Source organism: Thermobia domestica, chromosome 10 (genome assembly GCF_964235325.1).
Source record: "Thermobia domestica chromosome 10, izTheDome1.hap1.1, whole genome shotgun sequence".
In the NCBI taxonomy this organism is placed as follows: domain Eukaryota; kingdom Metazoa; phylum Arthropoda; class Insecta; order Zygentoma; family Lepismatidae; genus Thermobia; species Thermobia domestica.
In genome coordinates, this window is record NC_137463.1 from 209,213,325 (window position 1) to 209,235,327 (window position 22,003).

Genomic DNA, 22,003 nt, shown 5'->3' on the forward strand with positions numbered 1-22,003 from the left:
CAGACTAAATGGAAATTGCATGAGGATTTTACAAATCAGGTCCAAAACGGCATAATGATATTTCCAAACCACGAAATTTAGTTTCAAAATGGCGGAATAGAATTTTTCGAAGGTACTTATTAAATTACGCTTAACTTTTTTCTCTAAGCGGGGAATTCAATGAGTAAATGCCGGTTAAATGAGTACATAATGCTCTATTAGGAGAATAAAAAATATCCGTGGGTTTTGGCTTGTAACAGCCTACAGAGCGCCAAAGTCAATTTATGACCTTAGATTTGAGAGTACGGGCAATACACCATAGATGTTACAAAATATTGCATTTCGTAAAAGAATCACGGCACTTGGTAACTGGGATAGTAGTTTCCAACAGAAACTATTTTCGTACGAGGCCCCATGAAAATATACCTTAAAAACCAAGATGGCGGCATTGCAAAATGGCGGCACATGGTAGCTAGTTTTGCGTCACACAAACACAAATTGACGTAGGACCATGTAACAATATAGGCAACGTAAATATTCATACGAACGCCATGAATACAAAATCACAATACCACAAAGACATTGAAAATTCAAGATGGCGACCTTTCCTAAATTATTGTTTTGGGATTTATGTGGTGCAAGTTCCAAAAGAAATGTTCACTGTATTTAGCAAAAAAGCATACTGGTTGAGAAAGCATACTTACCTAAGTTATTTTAGAACGAAATCCGACAAGAAAACTCCCGTAGGATCCAAGATGGCGGCCTCTGCAAATGTCAGCATGTAAGTATGTGGGATTTACGGGATTTATGTGCTGCAAATTCCAAAAGAAATTTTCACTGTATTTAGCAAAAAAGCATACCGCTTGAGAAAGCATACTTACCCAAGTTATTTTAGAACGAAATCCGACAAGAAAACTCCCGTATCATCCAAGATGGCGGCCTCTGCAAATGTCAGCATGTAGGTAATGGTTTCCTTATATCTACACTACAAATCCCAGAAGAGGCATATAACTTCTGCAGAGGAAAATATGTATTCACATTAATATTTAAATGTAACACCTTCAGACGATATACTTTAGGTTTCAAGATGGCGGCTGTTTCGAAACTGTATGTTTAGTAATTTGTCACAACATCCTATGTGTACGTAAGTTGAAGTGAATAGAACATCAAACAATCATAGGTCTACATGAAGTACCTAACTTGAAATACTTAACTTTGAGTTATGCTGAGGGTACATTTAATTTCGTTTAGTCCATGTAACAATATAGGCAACGTAAATATTCATACGAACGCTATGAATACAAAATCATCAGACCACAAAGACATTGATAATTCAAGATGGCGACACTGTTTGGGATCGGATGCACTGTGTATTGCAATACAAGCGCTCATTGCTATTCGATTTTAGAGTGTCAGCTGACAGTAACGCCATTACATTGCTACTCATTTCAGCATAAGTTCTCCATTAATACCCTATTGACCACGGTAAACTACAAATTATCGTTGTTAGCTCTACCAGATCATTCACGAGCCGCCACTGCTGCCTAACCACGTACAAAACACTCAATTATCCAAACAAACATTCAATTATCCCGGCAAGTCTGCTTGTGATGGTATAGGCGGAACTGTCAAAAGAAGTGTAACGCGTGCAAACTTCCAGAGACCTTACGAAGAACAAATATGTTCAGCGCAGCAAATGTCACAGTTTTGCAGTGAACACTTTGCACCTAAAGTGACCATCCAGTTTATCAAGAAACAGGATGTTACTGTCGTGGCAGCTAATCTAAACTTGCGTTTTTCGAAACATAAAACTGTACCAGGAACCCGTTCCTACCATTATTTCAAGGCAGTCTCCAAAACGGAAATTACTGTAAAGAGGATGAGCAACGATGAAAGTTTTTCTCTGAGGTACAGCTTTTCACAGGTAAACAAATTCAGAGAACTTCAACTTAGTTCCTACGTTAGTTGTGTATACGAAGAACAGTGTTATATTGGGATGATATTAGAACTTGACGACGACAGTAACGGTGTATGGATCAAATTTATGCATCCACATTGGCCTTCAAGGAGGTTGTACTGGCCAGAGGATAAAAACCGCGGCAGAGAAGACAAGTGCTGGGTTCCACTTGCGAATATTCTATGTGCGATGGAAGTTCCTGACGTTATCAAGCAGTTCGGAAGGCTGCAATACAAACTCACTGCAAAGAGTGTTAAGGACATTCAGGCAACATGGACTAAACGAAATTAAATGTACTCTCAGCATAACTCAAAGTTAAGTATTTCAAGTTAGGTACTTCATGTATGATTGTTTGACGTTCTATTCACTTCAACTTACGTACACATAGGATATTGTGACAAACTACTAAACATACAGTTTCGAAACAGCCGCCATCTTGAAACCTAAGGTGTATCGTCTGAAGGTGTTACATTTAAATATTAATGTGAATACATATTTTCCGCTGCAGAAGCTGTATGCCTCTTCTTGGATTTGTAGTGTAGATATAAGGAAACCATTACTTACATGCTGACATTTGCAGAGACCGCCATCTTGGATCCTACGGGAGTTTTCTTGTCGGATTTCGTTCTAAAATAACTTAGGTAAGTATGCTTTCTCAACCGGTATGCTTTTTTGCTAAATACAGTGAACATTTCTTTTGGAACTTGCAGTACATTGATCCCAAAACAATAATTTAGGAAAGGTCGCCATCTTGAATTCTCAACGTCTTTCTGGTATGGTGATTTTGTATTCATAGCGTTCGTATGAACATTTACTTTGCCTATATTGTTACATGGCCCTACGTCAATTTGTATTTGTGTGACGCAAAACTAGCTACCATGTGCCGCCATTTTGCAATGCCGCCATCTTGGTTTTTAAGGTATATTTTCATGGGACCTCGTACGAAAATAGTTTCTGTTGGAAACTACTATCCCAGTTACCAAGTGCCGTGATTCTTTTACGAAATGCAATATTTTGTAACATCTATGGTGTATTGCCCGTACTCTCAAATCTAAGGTCATAAATTGACTTTGGCGCTCTGTAGGCTGTTACAAGCCAAAACCCACGGATATTTTTTATTCTCCTAATAGAGCATTATGTACTCATTTAACCGGCATTTACTCATTGAATTCCCCGCTTAGAGAAAAAAGTTATGCGTAATTTAATAAGTACCTTCGAAAAATTCTATTCCGCCATTTTGAAACTAAATTTCATGGTTTGGAAATATCATTATGCCGTTTTGGACCTGATTTGTAAAATCCTCATGCAATTTCCATTTAGTCTGATGAATTTGAATACATTTGGGTCAAATGTGGCCTTATGGTGCTCAGTTGAAGTTCCGAGTGACGTGCCGTTCATTTATCGCAGCATACACAAAATCGTCGGGCAGAGTTTCTTTCGAAGGCTGTAAAAACCAAACCAGAGCTAATATGGGCAAAATAAAAAATACGGGTTCTTATATTTGTCTAAAGATACTGTATACAAAATTTCATTGCAATCGAAGATGGTCGGGTGACACCCCTGTACGATTCGGCGTGGAATGACCCACCACTTACTAATTCTTAGCCGTTACTTAACCTAGGTAATGTGAATATTTCAGCGTCGTTTAGGAACGGAATGTTGTCAGTTCTTACAAGCATGTGGTAAAGTTCATGAGTGAAAAAAAAAAAAAAATGAAATAATGGACCAGTTTTGTGACTGAGGTAATCTATAAAGTGGTGGAGCTAGTGTAATTGTATGGCTGTTCCCTATCGGAACTCACGAATGATACCGGAACCTGTTTCTTTAGGTAAGGTGCAGTACTGCCTAAGGAGAGGATTATAACGCCCTGAACACAATGAGTACATTTTAGGAGAGATGTGTGATATTAAAAGTAAATTAAACAAATTAAAAATAATAACAGTAAATTTTATAATGAGAGTTGTTTAAAATTAAGAAATATATTTTACTATTGGACAGTGAAAACTAACTACAGCTATGCATATAGGGAACACGAGGAATAGTTTCTGAAAAATACCGCATAATACCGTATATGTCACCGTATGGGTAGTTAAAGTATTAAAAAGGTAATAGGCAACATAATTCTGAGGAATAGGGAAGTGATCATATCTGTGTGACTGAGCGTGGAGGAACAAATAATTTACAGTAAAATTAATACAGCGAATATAATTTTCCTGAGAATGAGTTCTTGCAGTGTATCTGATATTCCTTCCCTGGAAATATCTCGATATTTAAGGTTAACCGAAATATTCAAAAGAAAATTGACAAAAGTAAAATAACCTTTCCCAAGGAGAAGGTTTTCGAGTGAACAACAAATCTTTGAATCTTATAATTTCGTATAGAAATACAGTACAAATTCCGCATACGAGTAACGATATAAATGTGTCTAATTTAAGTGGGGATTACCCTGTATGAAAGTATTTTTGTACTTCATGTTCCCTCCATTGGAATTGTATGCTTACTATGATACTCTATCCAAAGTGTAACATCAGGTTTGCTTTTTCTTTTTGAAGAGGAGGAATATCGGTAGAACTTGGAAAAGGTATTATGGACCGTCAGGGAATGAGTACGGTACTGATAAAGATGCACAGAGTTTTAATTGCAAATCATTAGCCTGTCATATTTAACTTCAGGAATTGTTTCAAAAGATTATGCAACTTTCATCTTGAATGGATGACAGTACTAGTTCAATATATTCAATAATTTTGGCTGTAGCTTGATGGATTTGAATTCCATGAAATACATGTGAAGCGCTGCAGACGTAGTCGTTACATATAGCGATACCCAACCCCTTCAGCACCCCTTCACAATTGAGTTCTTAACAGCGTTTAAATGTGTACGGACGTATATACCTACGCAGATATTCCTAGTAGTTATTATATATGTGGATAGATATTGTGTGTGACTACGAGCCGCACTAGGAAGGAAAGTAGGAACGCATAATCTCCTGAATGTAGTGCTATGTCGTCAGCGACAGTGACAGCCAATAATTGCAGAGGGATAATATTTCGCACCATAATGGTACTTACTATCCATGGGAGTGTTTTCCAGTGAGTACGTCCAAATCTGTGTATTGCCCAGTGATACTGATATGATTTATTGTCATCTGTATCAAAACAAAGCCAGGATTTGGTCAACTAAGATAGCACATCGCTGTTCACAACACTTACATTGTCTGGTCAGCATACCAATACAAACGCAATTGTTGATTGTTGATGTCTTGCCAAATAGTGTAACGAATACCGAAAATGCAAATATCTCTGCAAGTCGCCACGTAATTTGCATTCGTACAGATAGACATAAATGCCGAATGCTCGTTACAGTCGAGTGTAGACTGTTCACAGAGGTGCCTGCTAACATTGACACGATCTTTTCTGGTCGCTTGCATGAATTGTCCAGTTTGGCTATTCACATGATCATGATACCTGCAACATTAATGTTACTTGATGGGATCCTCAGCGATCAAGTTAAGTCCGACCACAATCGAGAGCACGACAACTAGTACAGTGATATTTACATTACTGTTCTCCATAATATATTTTAACGAGAAATTTCAAAAGGATTCCAATTTATGTTACAAGTAAAACGTGCAAAACAACAAATTCTAATAAGAGTAGATTATGTATAGTGAATGTATGGGAAGTGCAGGTAATAGCACTCAAGTCAGATGACCTGTTTGACAAAGTGAGCTTAATAAAAATAAAAGAATTCATCAAATTGTAATTAATTGCAAGCTGTTACCTATGTATGTATAGTTGTATTCGTAATTTTTTTGGAAACGTTTCGTACTATTTAAGAATTGAGAACTGGTTGTAATTTGAAACTTCTTTATGTATTCATATAGTTGTATGCGTTGATGAAGAATATATTTATTGTATTTACGTAGGCACATATGTCTTATATCTGTACAGTTTCTACAGAAATGCGCAATATTTCTGCTGCTTATGCCATACTGATGGTTCTTATAACTGTCCTTGTAGAGGTCCTTAAAATTCATCTCGAGAGCGACAGGGAGAGGTGCCTCTAACCGCCAAAATCAACAAGGTAAGGAGTGAAGAACGCAAGGTATGAGGCCATCAGGAACAGCGCCAAATTTCATCTTCCTTCGAAAGTTTATATTTCAATACCTCCAACATTGAGAGAGGGAGGAGGAAAGCAGTGCCACAAATAATGTTCTAGAATTACCACACAAACAAAACACTGGCATAAAATAGGAAAGTAATGAACTTGTACTGTAAATGGTGTATTTAGTGTTACATACGAGAAAATATGGTATTTCATTGTCGGCTTCTCGTAATTTCTACGTGCTGGAAATAATAGCAGTCCCAATAAAAATCACAAGTTTATCACAAAATCAAACCTTACATTCGAAAAATAAGTAAATAAACAAATAAAATCCTTAGTTACCTATAACTGATAATAAACCATTAAGTACTGTGAATCAAGTGGTTTAACTGATTGTTTATAGTTAGTGATAGTTTCTATAGTTAGTGATAGTTTCCGCACATGGTATGTGTATCCCCGTGGTGTGATGCCTGCAAAGGGATTAAGAATGCACGTTAAATCTTAGAACTCGTTTTAACACTGAAAAGGGATGTTAAACTTGAAGTAATAATGTTCTATATTTGATATGCTTTTTGCTCATAACATTGTACGTATTTTTATTTTTATAATTGATGTAATTTTATTTACTATAGTCAAGGGTTTGTTTTAAAAGTTCAAGTCTTATCACGATTATCCTGGTTATTACTGCAACAGCTGCGTACTGGTTCATGCAACAACGTCCGAACATTTCATTACTAACTCTGTTCATTTACAACGGTGAGTCGTAAGTTCTACAAACTTGAACAGCAGATGCATATATACGCCGTGACTGATCGAAGACCAAGATCAAACTGGCCCAAGAAATGGTGTGGCAAGCACATTATTTGACACATAGGTCGCCAGTCCGTCAGTATCTTCAGCCACTTAGGTGGCATGACGACGAGTGTTCAACAATGATAAGTGAACTGGTATTGTATGAGTTCGAAGTCGGGTATAATGCTACAGCAACAACCCATAGCATTTGTCACGCGAAAGAAAGTGCAGTAAACCATAGCACTGCAACTCGTTGGTTCCAGAAATTTCGTGCTGGTTGTAGAAATATCGAACATCAGTCAAGACCCGGCCGCCCCAGGATAGCGGACTTAGGTCATGTGGCACGCCATTGAGGAAAATCCATCCACCAGTACATGACAATCATCAAACCATTTCGGCATGTCCTAGTCCACTGTAGTGCGACACCTTCACGAACTCGGGAAATCTATTAGGAGCTGCTGCATTGTACATGAGTTGAACTCAGTTCGGGCCTAATGTTCCTGAAACTGATTGTCACATGCGATCGAAAAGCGGGTGTTTTTCCGAAATCCGAATTCAAAAGCAGTGGTTGGGTAAGGTCCAGCTTCCAGAACGGTCGTCAATCAGGGCCGTTTCAAGCATTAAGGCATGCTGTGTGTGTGTGTGTGTGTGTGTGTGTGATGGAACTACAAAGAAACAATTTTTTGAATTTGTCTCTAACGGTTGTACCTTCAGTGTCACCTTTTATTCCGAATGGTTGAAGCGGATGTGTGTTGCATTATGCCAAAAATATCTTGCATTGTTGAACCGAAAGCGCACTCTGCTACTGTAGGATAAAGCAAAACCAAACTCGGCTCGAAAAGCCCAACCAAAAATTCAGGAACTTGATAGAATTGATGCCACGCCCAGCACATAGTCCTGACCTTACCCCTTCGGATTACTGTCTGTTTGGTCCATGGTATACTCCTGAAATCACGATACTTCACCAACCAGCAGGAGGTGGAAACAGCAGTGATAACTGACTTCTTTGTATCTAAGGTCAATATTTAATCTCGACGTGGAATCAAGGAACTGCCATGAAGCTGCTGCAAACAGTTCAACACGAGCGGCCATACTATGAGTGTTAACCTGCTTTCATTGTGCTGTATTGCATACAGGTGTGTTGTGTATCAGAATATTGCAAGACATGACTTACCCTTCTGGCTCAACTTTATCCACTTGGGATTACAATATGCTAATAATGAAGCCTAGGTGCTTCCTCCAGAACCCTAGGCTTACTTCAACTAAATATTGTCCACACAGGACCTCTGATCTTATATCAAAATAATAGCTAACTCTCAAATCTGTTTACATCAGGTATCACTTGTTTTCATGTATTTACTTACACAAGTTTATTCCACAGCAGTTCCTTAAGTATGTGTCCCATTTATGTAACACTTCCCGCTCTATCCTTTACTATCTTATCAGCAATAATCTAGTTCAGTTTCTCATTGGAGTTCTAATTATAAAAGGTGAACATGTCAATCTGTGCATCACATACGAAGATTTGTAATGTTAGTTGTAGAAACCAACGGGGCACAATGAGAATCATTATAATAAACGGCAGACTTCTTAGATACATCACGCTAATTCCTTATAGTAAACAGCTATGCTAATAGATGTTGCATGCGTAGTTATTGAATAATTATAGAATTTTAAAAAATAGTGTACGGAGTGTGCGGTGATCAGTGGACAAACTTGTAAACAACGAAGAGGTTCCAAGCTCGATTTTTATCTATAGTGTACATAGCAGGTTTTGCCGCAACAACTTGTATTTTACATTCACCTTGATACTTTAGACCTTGAGTTCTATTTCAGTGTATATGGGTTATTCCATGTCAAGTGGACCATTTTGAAAAAGGTTCCCATTCCACCATCTACGATTTGTTTCAACTTTTGCACAAATGTTACCTGACACCAGCAGTGAAGAACATTCAAATTTGAGTTGAAGATCTGTATTAGTTGTGGTAATACGGCGTTTTCAGAATGGTTCTCGTCTCATCAACAATGACTAGCAAACGTCTTCTCCCATTTTGAAGTGCTTTGCCATTTTGAATTGGAAGCTCTGACATCCTTCAAAATTTGTTTTCTAGTAAAACTTTTAGAGTAGATGAAGGTCAGTTGGTCACAAATTCCTTGGTTGTTCATCATTTGAACAATTAAATTAACGAAGTTGGCTAAAAAGTGTGCACACGTTTAATATGTGCCATATTTAGACCCCCATAAAGTTGTATGAAATAAAGTCAATAGATTCATATTTGAAAAAAAAAAAGAAACCATAGTATACGTACTTTAACATTTAGCCTTTAGCGTATATAGTTTAAAGGATGTGGCCTTAGAAATTGGGAAAAAATGAAAGTATGCGAAAAATTGACCTTTTTGACTATTCTTCATCGTTGGTGTCAGGTAACATTTGTGCAAAATTTGAAAAAAAAAAAAAAATCTTAGATGATGAAGTGGGAATCAGTGGTCCACTTGACATGGAATGACCCATGTCGTCTTTCTATGTAAAGGCACAGGGCTTAGCTATAAGGCGAATTCTATTGTATAAATAAACACTGATTCTTGTTCATACATATCTTATCTTCATTTATTTAAGTAGGCACTTCTCACAATCGTAACTGACTTCATAAAATACACTAGGTTCATTAATCCGTAATCTTAATTAATCTGTAGTAATTTTAAATTTTGTTCTGTTTAAACAAATTCTTGCGTAGCAACTTGCATCTGCTGACATGTGCCTATTTCCATAATACTGTCCGCACATATCACGCATATTTATCTCAACAGAACTAATATTGTTTTTCCTTTGAGGAAGACCCAATAACTCAATGATAGAGTGCTCACCTCTGATACGATGATTCGGTCCCAGGTCATACGGGTTTTTGGTGGCCAGTTTCTTGTTCGTGTATTTTCTCGGGGTTCTCCATTTTCCTCCCATATTCTCATTTTATCAATTACTTCTTACGCATTCATTAATTAATCTTCTTTAACCTAGAGGGCATATTCGTGGGACGTAGAAGAAAGATTTCCCTCCGGTTTTTTCCCCTTTGGATTTTTTTTTTTTTTTTTTTTATACATTGAAAATTCAACACAGAGATAAATTGCGTTGTCTACATTAACTTAAAAGAGTTTTTGAAGTTGTAATTTCACTTTCAGTTTGGGTTTATGGATTGTAATGGGTTTGAAGAATAAACTGGAGCAAGTAACTAAATATAGTTACGGTGCTTTCTGCAAAATTCAGAGTCGAAACGAAGCGATGCCAATTTTTTTTCCTTGTGTCTATAAAAACTTAAGTTCACGTATCGTATTTAATGCACTACTCTTGAAAACTGACTAATTATCGTTAGCAAATCGTCAAACAGTTGCTTCAGTGTTTCAAAATCTCTTACCATAAAGAATAGCTATTACCCAAGAGACTAATTGGACCTTTTTTTAAAATCGTTTTTCGTATATCTTTCTTTGCGAGAAATCGTTGTTCAGAAATACAAAAAAAAAAAAAAAAAAAAAAAAAAAGAGTGATTCCAAAAGAGAATCTTCTCAGTTTCTCAGTCTGGTTCAGAAAATCCATAACCGAATCTCCTCATACTTTACTACAAAGAGCAAAAAAATATCATGAATGACTGACCATCCAAATCTCTGTGTACTAATTAATTAGTCTTTTCGTATGCTTTGTTACCGTAATAATTGAGAACACTGTGTCTTTCTAACTTTTCCTTTTTTTAAAAGTCTAATTGCCGGCGCCCGCATGGTTTCAACAGAGTTTCGCTTGGTCTCATTTTCCGCTACATTAGAGGAACTGCCACTCGTAGTGTTCTTTTAAGTCTACTACGGGTCATTATACTAATAAACTTGCATTTTAGTTTACTTTGGCTATCCTAAACCAGGAAATGAGCATTATATAATTACAACAAAAAATTGTCACTGATAATGAATTGTACAGTTTATTAGAAGATGAACGGGAATGAGATATATTCATAGATTGATGGTCAGTAGTACCCTCTAGTGAGGTGCACCAAAAACTTACAGCTTTAATATATAATTTTAAACAAGAGAATTTGAAGTGGAGTAAGTTTTGAGCTTTAAATGTTAATGTATAGTCTGTAATACAGATACAAGAAGGAATAAAAGTTTGTAAGAAATGAAATTAATTGTTTAATGTCCCACATTTATGCTGCACTTTAGGGTAAAGGATACAGGAGAGCACCAAATGAAATTCTGATGAACACAGTGTTATAGAACGAAATTTTGTAGTAAGCAAAGTATATTTTTTCCCCTCTCAACTGTCCCTTTTTATTAGTTTGTCGAATGCGTAAATTGGAGGTAGCTAATCTCATAATGTTTCTACGAAAACTTAACTTGGTTGACACAGTATACACAATTTACAATTCGAGTATGGATTGTATTTTATATTTTATTTGGTTATGGGTGAGTCCATTACGTATATTGTAGATCAAATGTTGAGACTACGACCATTCCTGTTGGGGTGTTCGTGAAGTGCAAAGTTGCTGATGAAAATGTGCCAGGCGGGCGCTCTATTTTTGAGATTAATGTGGAATTGCTTCTACCTTTAGACCATCTGTGTCTGATGCTTCATCTATGGTTAACTCTCTTATGTAGGTGTTACTTGGCAACACAAGTAAAACTGTGCAGTTTCAGCCACGAATTGGCTCTGAAAGCGTAGCCAATGATTGACCACGCTAGGCTTTCTAGATGTTTCAACCATGCAAATCCTTGCGCTCCGTTTAGCAAAGTTTTGCGTACATACAGCCTTTCCAGAGTACCAACCATTGCTTATATATGATCACACATATTTCGTTTAAAAGTCCGATGAATACACTTCATCATATTTTAATACATACTGAGCCATGATGGATAGAACGAATTTAAGGCGTTTTGTAAAAAACAGTTAAAAGGCATTAATATCATGCATCCGCAAATCGATTGTTTCAGGCTCCTCCTAATAGCTGAAAGTGTATCTAAATGTGTTATTGTGTTACGAGAAAGATAATGTAATTCCTGTTAAATGATAATTGTGAAAATGAAATATTGACAGCTACTATCATTCTAATATAGAGTAAATTATAAGGCCCGGAAGAATGTGCATTGGTTTTCCAGATGGGCAGCACTAGTATATAACAATAAATTAGGGATTATATTATTGGATTACGTCGTTAGGGTCGTGGATTGATGTTATCGAGACGTTAGTAGTAGGATACAACCACACTTGTTAAACGAATGGAACAGTTGATCTTCAAAATGATACGAGCTACCCAATAATGGGAAATCATATCCTATCAAGTCAGGGAAATCATGCGCTTTAAAATACATATGACATTTCGTGGATTTTTTTTAAATATCATAAATGAACACGAGTTCTATACGCGCAACGAAAGTGAAACTTTAAGCAGTTAAATTTAAATTTTAGTCCATAATTTCTGATATTATTATCGTGTAGGAAAACTTAGGGGAGATCCCCATTATACTGGATGAATATCTGAGGAATATCTACGTTCATTATTCTTGAGAGCCTTTTGTAGTACGAGGGTTATTCCTAAAGGTTACATCTTTGAGGATAAAGATATACCAATTATTTCTACCTTATGTGAAATCAGCTCAAATGTACACATTTTTCCGAGCGGTGTACTACTTGTAGGCCATTATTATAGACTTCTGGCCTATACTTCTCAAAACAAGTTCTCAACCTTAGCAGTCACATCTATCATTACTACTGAAAACTTTTTCATGAAGTAAATTTTTTCATTGGACGAAAGAAGCCACTGGGTGTCATGTTTTGGGAGCATAGCACACAGGATAAGATTTCCTAGTTTAGATCCGAAACACCAGCAACAGTTGTTTGAGCGGAGTGAGCTTGAGCATTGCATTGTATTTTGAACACCTTTTTAATACAATTCCTAGTTTTTTCTGTATGATCTCTTTGCGCAGCGGTCTCAGTAAATCGTAATAATACTATGTGGTAATATATGTATGCGTGGCGTGTTTTTTAAGTAAGTACCTTTTCGAAATAAAAAGAGAAAACCAGTACACTTTTCGTAACAATTTTATTGTTACATAAAATTTTGTACCGTAGTTTACTTTTCTACATAGTTCCCGCCAATATTAAGGCACTTATCGCATATCGTACAACAAGCTTTTGCATACCATCCTCATAGAAGTCTGCCGCCTGATTTGACAACCATTTCAACATGGCCGTTTTGACTTCACTATTGTCGTCCTATTATTAACCACCTAGATGTTTCTTCAAATGCAGGAACATGTGATAGTGACTGGGCGCTAGACTGAGACTATACTGAGGATGATCAAGTTGTTCCCAGCCAAATGCTGCAATGAGATTTTGAGTTGCCGCGTGTGGACGGGCATTGTCTTAAAGCAAAATGATCCGTTACTCAGCATGCCTTTTTTTTTTTTTTGATTGCACGGCGTAGTTTTTGTAAGGTCTTACAATACGTCTTAGAATTCATTGTGTCGCCATGAAGAAAAAAATCCACAAGCTAGTATTTTCTGTTTCAAAATACAGTACACATGGTTTTACAGGCTGAAATAGTTTGCTTGAACGTCACTTTCTTGGATATCGTTGAATGCCACCATTCCATGGATTATTGCTCCGATTTTGGTGTAACGTAAGCCACCCATGTTTTGTCACCTGTGACAGTCTTGCTTAAAAAATCACCTTCCTCACTGTACCGCTCAAGCAACTAAACTCACTGTCTTAAACATTTGTTTTGTGCACTTCAGTCAGTATTTTCGGTACCAAACGTGAGCACAACTTTCGATAATTTAAGCGTTGAGTTGCAATTTCATCATCTTCAAACTTGAGAAAACTTAACAGATAACAACGAAATCGTAAAGTGTCTTGTCTTTTTTCTCTTGTTTTCGTATACTTTCTGCACCAAGTCTTCAATGATGACAGAAGATAGCCCACTTCGTTCCTCATCTTGCACATTCCTGCTTCCATCTTTAAAAGCTATAACTTATTTCCGTTATAGCTCGTTATAGCTTCCGTTAGGTACTCATTATCAGCGACCTCAGTAGTCATTAGACCGTGCGGAACTCATGGACTTCGAACGTGGTCAGGTGATTGGTTGAGTTGATTTGATTTTGAGTTTAACGTCCCGTTCAGCAGCGAGGCTATATGAGACGTGGACCTACTGATTAACGTGGAATCCGAACCACATGAGCTCCCGCCGGGAATTGAACCCGGGTCTTCCACGCCAAAGGCGCGGACGCTAACCGCTTAGCCACGGAGGAGCTCTGGTCAGGTGATTGGATGTCACTTCTGTCAGAAGTCTGTACGCGAGATTTCCACACCCCTAAACATCCCTAGGTCCACCGTGTATGATGTGATAGTGAAGTAGAAACGTGAAGGGATACGTACAGCACAAAAGCGTACAGGCAGACCTCGTCTATTGACTGATAGAAACCGCCAACAGTTGAAGAGGGTCGCAGTTGAAGAGGGTCGTAAAGTGTAATAGGCAGGCATCTTTCCAGACCATCACACAGGAATTCAAAACTGCATCAGGATCCACTCCAAGGACTATGACAGGTGTGAGGTGAGAAAACTTGGATTTTATGGTCGAGCGGCTGCTCATAAGCCACACATTACGCAGGTAAATACCAAACGACGCCTCGGTTGGTGTAAGGATCGTAAACATTGGACGATTGAACAGTGGGAAAACGTTGTGTGGAGTGAGGAATCACGGTACCCAATGTAGCAATCCGATGACAGGATGTGGATATGGCGAATGCCCGGTGAACGTCATCTGTCAGCGTGTGTAGTACCAACAGTAAAATTCGGAGGTGATGGTGTTATGGTGTGGTCGTGTTTTTCTTGGAGGGGCTTACACCCCTTGTTGTTTTGCGTGGCATTATCACAACGCAGGCCTACATTGATGTTTTAAGCACCTTCTTGCTTCCCACTGTTGAAGAGCAATTCGGGGATGGCGATTGAATCTTTAAACACGACCGAGCACCTGTTCATACTGCACGGCCTGTGGCGGAGTGGTTACACGACCATAACATTCTTGTAATGGACTGGCCTGCACAGTGCCCTGACTTGATTCGTATAGAACACCTTTGGGATGTTTTAGAACGCTGATTTCGTGCCAGGCCTCACCGACCTACATCGATACCTCTCCTAAGTTCAGCACTCCGTGAAGAATGGGCTGTTATTCCCCAAGAAATCTTCCAGCACCTGAATTAAATTATGCCTGCGAGAGTGGAAGCTGTCATCAAGGCTAAGAGTGGGCCAACACTATATTGAATTCCAGCTGTACCGATGGAGGGCGCCACGAACTTGTAAGTCATTTCCAGCCAGGTGTCCGGATACTTTTGATCACATAATATATATATATATAGGGGTTAGACAAAAAATGTAAAAGCACTTCATCCAGGACACGTAAGTTTAGCCCTCCACTGTACAACACATGTTGCGGTTGCCGATCGTTTTTTGTTTTCAGTGTGTCATGTGGAACTTCCTCTTCCGTCAGCAGTAACCCGTTCACCCGTGAGTGTTGTGGTGTGAAAATGGTGCGGTAAAATGGGCGACCTGACAAACTTCCAAAGAGGCATGATCGTTGGTGCCCGTCTGGTTGGAGCTTCAGTGGCAACAGTAGCGAACATTGTGGGGGTCTCGAAAGGCACTGTGTCCAATGTCACGAAGGTATACACAATTCATGGGCGAATGACGTCTGCAAAGCACAACAGTGGTCGAAAGACAATTCTGTTAGATAGGGACAGGAGGGCATTAAAACGGATTGTAGCAGCTAAAAAGAAGACCACTGCAATGAAAATTACGTCTGAACTCAATTCCGGCCTACAGAATCCGGTTTCATCGAAAACAGTGCGACGGGATCTTCATAAAATGAAAATTCATGGCAGGGCCGCTATCGCCAAACCCCTGGTAACAGCAGTAAATGCGAAGAGGCGTATCCACTGGTACAGGGACCACAAGGCGTGGACTCATGAGCAGTGGAAACACGTAATGTGGTCGGATGAATCGACCTTCACCTTGTTTCCAACAACCGGTCGTATTTACGTATGGAGAACACCGTCGCAGGCCTATGATACATACTCTCTGCTTCCAACTGTAAAGCATGGGGGTGGTTCTGTTACAGTATGGGCAGTGAATCGTGGTTTTCTGCAGGTCCCATCATACTCTGCATGGAATGATGAATACTAAGGCGTATGAGGCTATTTTGGGGGATCAGGTTCTACTCATGGCCCAAATATTGTTCCATGATGGTGATGGCATCTACAAAGATGATTTGGCACCCTGTCATGCTGCAAAAACGGTGAAATTATGGTTTGAGGAGCATGACCAGAAGCTATCACACCTCCCCTAGGTCCCACAATCACCAGATCTGAACATCATCGAGCCATTGTGGTCCTGAGTTAGAAAGGCGTGTTTGGTCTCATTACCCTCCACCAACATCCCTTAAGGAACTGGAGCATGTTTTGGAGGAACAATGGTACAAAATTCCACACACAACGATTCAGGAGCTCTATACGTCCATTCCACGTCGGATCCAAGCTGTTTTGGACGCAAAGGAGGCCCTACACCATACTAGATATGATTTTCACACTTTTGCAAACGTTTTAGATTTTTTGTCCATCCCCTATATATATATATATATATATATATATATATATATATATATATATATATATATATATATATATATATATATAGGGTGGTAGGAAACTTCACCGACAAACTTTTGGAGGCGGTTCCTTATACGAAATGAAAGAAAAAACTTCTTATAATAAACATAGGTCGAAAAACGTCTCCTTTGAGATTTATGAACACCAAAAATTCGAAATATCACGTTTCAAGACATCCTGGCTTAGAAACTGTAGAGCCTATCCCAAGTGGTTTAAGGAATTACACATGACCTGGTATACGCTCTATCTAAATACCCGTTTCAGAATTCACCGGTAGCAGCGAAACGAACGCACCATTGGTACTTAAAGGAGTGTCCCTATACTTCAACTTCCTTTTCACAGTTCCTTTCACCGATAACGGAAGATGGTAAAACATGGATATTTAGATAGAGAACATACTACTTCCTGTATAATTCCTTAAACAGCTTGGGATAGGTCCTATAGTTCCTAAGTTAGGGAGTTTTGAAAAATGATTTTTCAAATTTTCAATGGATCATAACTCTGAAAGGAGGCATTTTTCGGTCCATGTTTATTAGAACTTTTTTTCTTTCATTTCGTATAAGGAATCGCCTCCCAAAGTTTGTCGGTGGAGTTACCTACCACCCTGTACATATATATATATATATATATATATAGTGGCGGATCCAGAATATGGTCAAGAGAGGGGCTAAACCATAGTTTGCCGCTTTATCCAGTGTAAAGCAGGATTGAAATCCATTTTATCCAGTGTATACCTGAGCGTTAAGGGGGGCTATAGTCCCCTTGGATCTGTACCTGTATATAATATTGTGCTTTGCGTAAATCGTTAGAATAACAGTGCAAGAATCCCAAAGTACCCAACATCCCTTTCCAGGCGGTAGGAATGCGAATGTTCCATTGTTTGATCTTTTTTTTTTCTATGAATCCAGCATGTCATCCTTGTGAGATAGCTGAAGTCGTCTTCATTGTTCTTACACATTTTCAATATTGCCCACGCGGGGGGCGCGGTGGCTCAGTGGTAGAGCGTTCACCTCTGGTGCTTGAGGTCCCGGGTTCGATCCCAGCCCCCGCCAAGTGAACTTTGTGGTGGACAAACACCGTGCTCGTGGGTTTTCTCGGGGTTCTCCCGTTTCCTCCCACTTTCTTCATTCCACCATTTCACTCATCTCTCATCATCACCGTCTCCTTTAGCCTAACCGGCATAACCGTGGGACGTAAAACTCAAAGATTTCATTTCATTTTTCAATATTGCCCACGCGAATATCTTTTGTTCCCCTAATTGATTGGATGCCAGCAAACGAGGGACCCATCGGGTCGACATTTCTGTCGTACGGACTTCGTCGTACATGACCTTGTGCACTTTTTAGTGCTGTATGTGTGCCAGTTATTCCCGTACACGATCACCATTTCACCGTGAATATGCTTCCCCGATTTCCCTTACAAATGCTGAAAGCGAATCATAGCACTTGGTTTTATATTACTCAGCACAGAAATCATCTTGTTTATTTATTTACAACAACGCCATCGTGCAACTAAAGCTGGAATTATATGCATAAACAAAGTAGTATCTCATTGCATTTCCATGGTATGCGGGTGCACACAGGTATTTACACTATTTGCTGCTAAAGGTACAAACCTTATGAATTCCTCGTGTATTTGGAACTGTGGGTGGGCAAAACAGATTTCTAGAAAACCCGAAACCCGAAAAACCGACATTTCGGTTCGTAAATGTAATTTCTGTATGCGAATTCTAAAAGTGTGAATATATTTTCAACTTTACATTATACGCCATATTGAAAATTTAGTGTTACTTAATACAAGGAAATATATGAAGGGACTTGTTGGTTGTTAATTTTAATAACATCCTTTGTACAGTGTACTGTGTTTCGTAAAAGTGGACTTCTTTTTATTAATAATTGTCTGAAATGGTTTATGACGTTTTCTTACATTGTAGACACTTTTGTATGATCAGGTGTGAAATTTTCTCGTTCACACTGTTATAACTTCCGCTCTTAAGTTTTTCGTGAAAAGTATTTCCACGCCAGTTCTCTTCCCCAATTATTAGATGGTCGAATCTACGTTCCTTTTTTCTAGAATGTTGCTAAAATTAAATCCGTCGCTTCAGCTTTGGTTGGTTTGCTACGCCTACAAGTTCTGTGCCTTGAGGAATGCATGTAACCAAGTCGTATGTTTACTTTTGACATTTGGATTTGACAAGGAGCTCTTGCTTCTGATTTAAATAATATTTCTGTTTCTAAGCACAAAGTTCTTTCCTTGTAGTTTTTATTTTATTTCATTTTTTTTTTTCAAGTAGTCATTCACAGAGAATTCTTTAAGCGTAAAGAAGACATAGGAAGTTATAAGCAAGATGATTTGTTTCGTACCATCTTTGAGAAAGATTTCTATGTGAATACAGTAGTTTCTCTTTTTCTTTCTCGGGTGGCTGTCGGTAGCTTGTGCTTGTAAGGCTTCAATACATTATTGAAAAGAATCTGAATGCTCCTGTTGAGAGATTTTATAATAAAAATCACAGAACTCATTGTGTAAGCTTCAGTATTCGAAGCGTTAAGTCGGTAGGATATATTACTTGGATACATTCGTATTCCGTAATGTTATTAGTGACTGCTTAATCGAATAAGAGTAGTAAGTACAAATAAGTTATTTTTTTACGATTAATCAGTTATTGACTGACGTAAGCTTTTTTTTTTTTTTTGTCTTACATGTATATGAACGTTGCTACTTCTTTTTGGAAAATATGTGTTAAAAAACTGTAGCATTAGTATTCCTTTTAAATGTCGCAGTCTTTCAATTCAGACATATTAAACTGACTTCCTGGTTCTACAATTAATTACGGCAGGCCAGATGGTACACGTTCAATTTGTTTATGCATGGATCACATTATTTTTGCCCTTTTAGATCAAATACTCCTTAATTCAAGTAACTCTCCAACTATATATATATATATAAAAAAAAAAAAAAAGTTGTGTCCTAATCGGGAATTTAACCCGCACACTAAAGGCGTGCGTGCTAATCATTGGGTCACGTGAAGGCACTAATTTATATTTGACTGTACAATACATGGTATATTTCAAGTTCATAATCGCTAGTTCGTTCTTGTGTATTTTAAATAAAGCCACAAATGTCGTCATAAAATTAAATGAAAATCCTGTACTGATACTCACTGAATAATGCGTAAAATTGTATGTAGTGTTTTTTTTCTGACGTTTAACATTGCTTCAGTACAATATGAGTTTCTACAAAGTATAGTTAATTTTTTATGTTAATAAAGAAACAGAAAGGAAAAAAAGAACAAACTTCCGCGTTTGTCAAAGATCTCGGATTCAATCCGAATTCTTTCTAAGTAGGAAAGTTCACTCGAAGACTCCGCGTGCTTGTGTGTCGTTTGTGTATCGAATTTTCATGATTACAACGTCGTGAGTTACATTTTTCTCTTTCTCTGTCTCTTTCAGAATTACTTTTTCGCCAGATGGAACGAAAGAATAAGCTAGAGAAAGAGCTGAAACAAGAGAAGGAGAAATTGCGAGCGATGCAAGAAGAAATCCGAAACATGGAGAAGGACTTGATCGAGCGGCAGAACAGGCAAAAGATCAGTCCCAAACTCCCTGCGGTAAGTGTTTTAGTTCATATTCGAGAAGAGCCAGTAGACTAATATTAGCCAAATTCAGATCTTGTTCTCAGACCTGCAATATGTTTCACATCACTTTATTTATTTATTTATTTAATCCTCATAAGGCTGATGGAAAGGTAGTACCGGTACCCTGATATTTCTGTCAAAAATTCTCCTTTCATGTCCAATGTAAAATAACCTGGAGGTGGTGTCTGAAATTTCGTTAAATCAAGTAGAGTTAAATTTGTCCTGATAACTTATCTTTTATCGCCTTTTACTTTTAATATTGTTGATTGTAAGATCAAGGCTCAATGTTCTTTTTTTAAATTGCGCATACTGGACTCTAATTGGTAATTTCAATTTATTCCGAGTTTAGTTTAGTTGTTTAATGTATTAAGGTGAATTTAGTTTATCGCGAGTTCATTTTAATTGTTCAGTATCAAACTATATTGATAAAAGAAGTTTCGTCAGTAGAAATCCACTTCTTAGTATCACCTACAACGAAGATCATTATTTATGTAACGTAACTTCGGCTAATATTTCTTTCCGCTAATCGTTCGGGAGACCTAACTTCGATATCTGGTAAAAATGTTTATTATTTACATCCAAACCTTTAGTACTAAAAACGGACACCTAACTGCAGATTATCAAGCACCTTTATTGGAACGAATGACTAGCTGTGTGTGATTTCAAGACAACCTGTATAATACTTTGAAAACTGTTAGGTATTTCACATTATCACAATTTACAAACATATGTATGAATATTTTTGTTTTTGACCTTGTTAGAAAAATACGATTGAAAACAAAATATCCATGCATATCGATAGAATGTTAGGTGAAAATACGTAACACTGCATATGGACGCTTCCAGAAAGGTGTTTAGTAATAAAATTTGTTATCCAATTAGTAAAATCAGATAGTTCTGGTCATATGTAATGACACGAGTGATAAAGCTCTAGAGAAAACCTTTGAGAAGTGTATGTTAGGCGGAAGTTGTTTGTGTGCATTCTTTCGTCGAATATGAGAGTCTGGAGAGGATATCATCCTTCAGCATCGTTTTAAAATATTTCTTCCAACGCGGAAAATAGAGCAGTAACGAAGGAATGCCGGCGCCTGACAGCAGATGCTCATTTCACGGTTTGTTGGTCGTAATTCACCGTGGAATGGAGCAGAGCAGGAGGAGTCAACTAGACATCAAGACTTTTATTATAGACACAAGTTGTGCAACTTGTTTGTCTCCAAAGTTGATATTCCTTTCAATTGTCTAATGTTGTGACTGATTTCGTGATAATTGAGCAGTCTGTTAAAGAACATTGGTAAATCCTGCCAGAAAGAAGTGGAATATTTCACACGTGGATCCACTGTTGATCCATATCACTTCCACTCTCTGATGAACATTAACATACCATTCTCTCTGTTAATGTTCATGTTGAATTCTCTTTAAGTGTGTTCAGTGGCGAACCATCTTTGGTTTTCTAGTCTATTAATTTTTAAGAAAGAATATTTTAATTCTTTTGTATACTTTATGACACACAATATAAACACAAGAAGATTGTTCCTGTCTTTTAATATAATTTCCTTAAAATAAATTTCGTAGACAGTAAAGGAATATAGAATGGTTTACTCAGGTAATGAAAAGGATGGCCTTAATGGCGTAGGAATAATTCTTGGAAAGCGCTTAAAGGAAAAGGTAGTGAAAGTAGAATTTATTGATGATAGAGTTATGATGTTAAGAGGCCTCATTCCGGCGAAATTAAAATACCACCAATTTTACAGTAATTATGTGATATCTTCAAATAGATAAAAGATAGTTGAAATGTGGAACAAGAGCGTCCTAGACAATATTATTTTGCGTGAGGTACC

At 37.8% G+C, this 22,003-nt stretch overlaps 1 protein-coding gene across 9 annotated transcripts in view; it reads left to right on the forward strand.

Moving 5' to 3' along the window:
• Nucleotides 1–22,003, forward strand: part of Tab2 (TAK1-associated binding protein 2) — a 264,341-nt gene that overhangs the window by 158,044 nt on the left and 84,294 nt on the right. For all 9 annotated transcript variants that reach the window (XM_081729034.1, XM_081729033.1, XM_081729030.1 and 6 more), the window contains one exon: nt 19,981–20,138. In XM_081729034.1, coding sequence (XP_081585160.1) covers nt 19,981–20,138 — 158 coding nt within the window. The remainder of the gene's footprint in view (nt 1–19,980; nt 20,139–22,003) is intronic.